Source organism: Narcine bancroftii, chromosome 1 (assembly GCF_036971445.1).
Source record: "Narcine bancroftii isolate sNarBan1 chromosome 1, sNarBan1.hap1, whole genome shotgun sequence".
NCBI lineage: Eukaryota > Metazoa > Chordata > Chondrichthyes > Torpediniformes > Narcinidae > Narcine > Narcine bancroftii.
Window position 1 is genome coordinate 389,333,224 of NC_091469.1, and position 6,000 is coordinate 389,339,223.

At 45.5% G+C, this 6,000-nt stretch overlaps 1 protein-coding gene across 1 annotated transcript in view; it reads right to left on the minus strand.

Annotated features, from left to right (window-relative positions):
- Positions 1–161, minus strand: part of elp2 (elongator acetyltransferase complex subunit 2) — a 197,616-nt gene extending 197,455 nt beyond the window's left edge. The window contains exon 1 of the mRNA XM_069913639.1: positions 21–161. Coding sequence (XP_069769740.1) covers positions 21–152 — 132 coding nt within the window. The 5' untranslated portion in view covers positions 153–161. The remainder of the gene's footprint in view (positions 1–20) is intronic.
- Positions 162–6,000: the final 5,839 nt, after the last annotated feature.

Here is a 6,000-nt window from a genome sequence, read left to right on the forward strand (position 1 = left end):
GGCTCCGGTTCAACCTTTACCTCCGGTTCGTAAATCACGACGGAGCGACAGGATGCGATTGCCACGCAGCCGCCTCTCCCCCACGCCGCTGCATGCGGGGTCGGGTTCGCACATCGCGCAACGTGCGCCGTCTCCACCACGGCCGCTGCCATCTTCCCCGACCACCCAGCTCGGGTCAGAGGGCGCACGCATGCGCAGAAGCCGAGGCGCTGGGTTCGAAGCCCTCTGGGCCGGGCTGGTGGGACCCAGAAGAAATGAATGGAGGGGTGCAGGCGGCGGTGACCTGGGGAGAAATCTGTGAGGATGCTCTGACGTGCCCAGTGTTAGGGATCCAGCGTAAGCCACTCTTTACAGAGGAAAATGAAACCGAGAGGGGCCATATTCTGACCGCAGGAGGACCTACTTCAGGGACTAACTGGACCAGTGGGTCTCCAACTTTTTCTTTCCACTCACACACCACTTTTAAGGATTGCCTATGCCACACATGTCAAACTCTGGCCCGCGGGCCAAATTATATTTAGCCCGCAAGATCATTTCAAAAATGTATTAGAGGTGGCCCGCCCTGCAGCGAGAGACGATGCTGTTTTTTGGTCATGTCACCCCCACCATCCTCCCCCTTCATTGCACATCCTTCCCCATTGTAACACGAGAAATTGTAACACAAGAAGTCTGTCGATGTCATCAGCCGGCAAGCCAGTTGGAAGGCTCCCCGCACAACCAGTCACTTCTCCCACCTGTCGAGCGGTGCGGCGGATGGGCGAGCGCCTGTGATTTCCTGTCGGCGCGACGGGCATGGCAGGCTGCACACGGCCCCTGGGCAGCGCGAGCCCCGCGCGACTAGCACTGGACGGCCCTTCCACAGCGCGAGCGCACTTCTCCCGGTCGCCACGGCCTTCAGTGCTTGCACCCGCGCGGACCCCAGGGACGGCTGGTTCGGCCCTGCATGTGAAGAGAGAGATGGTAGCTGTCCGCAAAGGCTGATCGGCAGCGCGCTGGGCCTGAGTGGGTGGGTAAGCAGGGGTGGGCAGAGGGTGTAGGTGAGGAGTAATGGGCAGGGGAAGTTATGGTGGTGCGAGGGGCAGTTAGAGGGAGGGATGAGTAGAAGGAGGGGTGGATAGGGAAGAGGTAAAAGGGGAGGGGCAGGGCGAGTAGGGGAGGGGTGATTAGAGGGTGAGAGACGGGTAGAGGGAGAAACAGGTTGAGGGGAGAGGCAGTAGAGGGGCGTGTATAGGATGGGGTGTGTAGAGGCAGAGCGAGTGGAGTGAGGGGTGAGTAGAGGTTGGGTCAAGGACTGGTCAGGTAGAGGGATGGTGGGTCGAGGGTGAATAGAGGCCTAGTGCCTGAGGAGTGAGCAGGAAATGCTGAGTCCTGATGCAGGCCAAAATGGACACAGCCTGTGAATGCTGACTACATCTCCACAGGGACCAAATATGTTTCCCTCAGGTCAAGCAAAGGGTGAACTTGAGCTACCTACTCCTGACCTGTAACATTATCCTCCTAAAGTTATATCCTAAAGAAGAGAAGACATGCAGATGTTGAAAGAAGAGAAAACATGCAGATGTTGTTGAAAATTTTCAATAAATATTTAGTTCGGCCCTCGACTTAGTTCAAGTTTTTAATTTTGGCCCTCCGTGAATTTGAGTTTGACACCCCTGGCCTATGCCATCAGTGGTTAAGGTGGGATGTGAGTGGGAAGGGAAGGTTGAGAATCACTGCTCTAGATCCGATTGTTAATGAAATATTTTGCTTGAGAAAAATTGTCATTGGCCCATTTTCTTCAGAGTTATGAAACCATGCACATAACGAGTCAATGAGGTATGACTAAAACCACATTCCACCCACATCCCACCTTAAGCAATCCCTTACAAATCACAGAGCACCGATGGCATAGGCAACACTTAAAGTGATATGTGAGTGGAAAGAAAAAGGTTGAGAACCACTGAAGGCTTTGTGAGGAAGGACAGTCTAGGCCAACTATTCTCAACAGGGGTACAGCACATTTAAGTCAAAGCCTTTTTTTCCCCTCCTCACACAACATAAATATGTTTATGTAGTCAGTAGGAGAGAAATAGGGAAGAAACCAAAATTGACTCCTTCACATGGAAGGGGGCCAATGAACTTTGAGCTGAATATTAAGGAGGCCATTGTTGTGACATGTAATTACACCACTAGGTCACCAGGGGTCATCCCAGTGACCTTGTATATAAAGCAGTCCAGAGCTAGAGTCTAGCCTTCCAGGTTGGTCTTGCAGAGAGACAAGACCTCTTAGTGTACTTATTAGTTTATTAAAGCTGTCTTATACTTGCACTGCAGGTGTGGTTATGGTCAGTACAGTCATAGCCAATAAAAGGTTGAGAATTGCTGGTCTGGGGTCATTCTGGTTCTGGGAATCGAGGGACGGAGACCAGTGGAAAAGCACCTCCAACTACTGAAGTGTGTACTGTATCACCCTACCACCCCCATGGTACCACATTGGAGTGACTTGGCAAATACTAAATGTCAACAACAAATATATTGATAAAATGACAATCTAAAAAATATGTGACACTAAAAATGTAGGACATTTTCCTTTCTATCAATATTTTATTGCGAATAAAGTTTATTTTTGAAATAAAAAAATGTGAAGGGAGAAAATAAGAATGTTTGAGGTCAACAATGGAAACCTTCAGCAGAATTCAGATGTTAAGATTATTAATGCACGATGTCGCAAATTGGTTGGTGGCGTCCTAGCCTGCCATTTCAACCCAGCCAAAAGTTCCTGTCATATGTTTGATCTCCCAACAAGAGCCCTGAGCTGGACTTAATTTCTCCAGCTGATGTCCAAGGTTTGGTGATCTTTCTCTGAGCTGGAACCACTGTCTCAGCTGGGACAGGTTATCATTTTCCCTGACTGCAGTACCAGGCTAGCCATTATTCTCCCAGCTACAAGTCCAGTGCACATTGTCACACAGTGCTTGAGTATTAGACAGGTTATCACCATCCTTGCTGAGACCACACATCACCTTCCTCACAGGAGATTTAATTGAAAATGCCACTCTGGACTGCAGCTCCAAAGTGATGGTTATTGTTATCTAGGACAAGAGGACACAACTTCAGGAATGAAGGATGCCTACTTCGAACAAGGATGCAGAGGAATTTCTTTAGCAAGGGGGTGGTAAATCTGTGGAATTTGTTGCCACAGGAGGTTGTGGAGGTCATCATTGGTTGTGTTTAAGGTTGAGATAGAAAGGTTCTTGATTAGCTAGGACATCAAAGGTATGGGGAGAAACCCAGACAGTGGGGCTGAATGAGAAAATAGATCAAATGATTAAATGGCAGAGCAGATTTGAATAGCCTATTTCTCCTCCTATAGCTTATGGTCTTGTAGATTGCTTTCTTTGTATGTTGGATACACTCAGAATTTTTTGTTATTTAATTTTAATGTGCTAGTTTTATCAGACCACTATCATCCCACATGTATTCAAAACAGATTATGCTTCCAACATTTCCATCACATATTCATTAGGCTTGAAGCTGAAACTTCTATGGCCAGAAAATGTAACTGTTGTATTCCAAGATGCTTAATGAAGAATACAGTATAACACACCCAAATTCTTTCTTGTTTGTTGTGTTTGCACGAATGTAATCGATGTATCCAGCTGCGCTGGATGGGTCACGTCTCCAGAATGGAGGACCATCGCCTTCCCAAGATCGTGTTATATGGCGAGCTCTCCACTGGCCACCGTGACAGAGGTGCACCAAAGAAAAGGTACAAGGACTGCCTAAAGAAATCTCTTGGTGCCTGCCACATTGACCACCGCCAGTGGGCTGATAACGCCTCAAACCGTGCATCTTGGCGCCTCACAGTTTGGCGGGCAGCAACCTCCTTTGAAGAAGACCGCAGAGCCCACCTCACTGACAAAAGGCAAAGGAGGAAAAACCCAACACCCAACCCCAACCAACCAATTTTCCCTTGCAACCGCTGCAATCGTGTCTGCCTGTCCCGCATCGGACTTGTCAGCCACAAACGAGCCTGCAGCTGACGTGGACTTTTTACCCCCTCCATAAATCTTCGTCCGCGAAGCCAAGCCAAAGAAGAAGAATCGATGTACTCTTGCATTCTCAAAAATAACACTTGAATGTCACAGAAAATACCCAAAGTACCTGGTTAGGCTTTGATTAGCAATAAGTCCACAATCAATATTATTTTGCATTTGGTTTGCATTTACATTTGTATCAAATGGGAGCTACAGAACTGTTGACAACCAGGTCTCAAGAAAGCCGACAATTCAAAACAAGTATGTGACCAATGACAGCAAAGAGGTATTAGTCCACACCAAATATGAAGTGAAAGAATATGTGCAGACATTCTCCAAAATACCACCTGCTTCTGACATTCAGAAAATGACCTGCATATTCCAAGAAAACTTGGAATTTTATTTACTAACAGCAGGAAAAATTGTGATTTCACTCCTGTCACAAATTGGAATATATGAATCGTTGATTGGTTGTCTATTGATAAAAATTAGAAAAAAAAACAGGAACATTGATAGGAAAAGAGGTGTGTCTAGACAATTATCTATCATGCCACAGGTTTATTTTGTGCTATCAGGAAAGAGGTTGGTGCCACAAGACTTGTACAAATCAGGTTCAGAATTAATTGCTAGCCCTCCACCATCAGATTCCTAAATAACAAACTCAATCAGAGACACATTTAAGGACTCTTACTTTTAAACCATTATTTATTACAGAATATTTATTGCACAGTTTGTTTGCACCTGCTTCTTGCTTACATTTCTCTCTTTCATATACATATGGTTATGTCTCTGTTACTTGGGAGGCTTCTTAACTAACTGAGAGATGCAAGATTCAAATAACAAAAGAGACTACTTCCTGATGCCTTCTACCATCACACACATACGCTCCACAGTGATGTACTACAGTTACTACAGTGAGAAGGGTGTATTCTTATGCGGTTACAAAATAGTTCCCATTATCCTGACTATATAGTATCCCTCCTTCTCAAAATAAAGAAAAATTTAGTGTTCTTTATCACTTTCTTTGCAGTGGAACTTAAGTAACTGAACTTGTATATTAGTTTATTTACACAACTATTTTGAAGTAGTTCAACATACTGGTTGCAGTATGTTGCTTTGCCATCTTGTAAATTTGGCTGCGACCATTGGGCTCTGTGTGGCTGGTACACATGTAGGTGATGTAGCTTGTGGTGCTTCACTTGACAACTGCTGTATTTATATTTCAGTATTAGTGGTTGTGATCTCTTCACTTGATACCTTACGATATTGGTGTTGCAGGCTTCACTGGTACTAAAGGTTTCTGCTTCATCACATCTTGTGTCGACTGGATGTGAATTCTGTTCCTCCTCAGCTGATTGCCAGAGTCTGTCTCGATCATGTACAATCTTGGTGTCTCAGCTTCTTTGATGACCTTTGCTTGAGTCCATGTTTTCATCATCGGCTCTTGAATATGCACATGCTGCCCTCTGAAGAGTTCTGGCAATGTTTGTGCATGTTTGTTATAATGCTGGCATCCTTCTTCTTGCATACCAGCCAGTCTTCTTCTGATTTCCTCTTAGAGGCTGTATTTTGCTTGGCAGACTTGTTTTATATCTCCTGCCATTTAGAAGTTCTGCCAGTGACTTCACGTCAGCCCTTAAAGGTGTTGCTCGTAATGATAGGTATGGGTCTTCTTTTGTTTTGCGACATTGTCTTTCAATGAGCCCATGACCCTTGGGATAGTATGGGGATGATGTAGTGATAACAAACCCATACTCTGCGCTAGCTTTCTGAATTCTTGTGACATTATCACATATTACTTGCCTGGGTATTCCTTGTTCAGCAAGGAGCGTTCTCATTTCTGAGGTGATAGTTGATGCTCTCAGGTCTTTCACCCTTTTGATGAATGGAAACTTAGAGTAATAACAGGCTACTATTAAATACCACTCGATTCTCGATGAACAAGTCTATTCCCACTGTGTGCCATGGCCTGGCAGGTACTTCT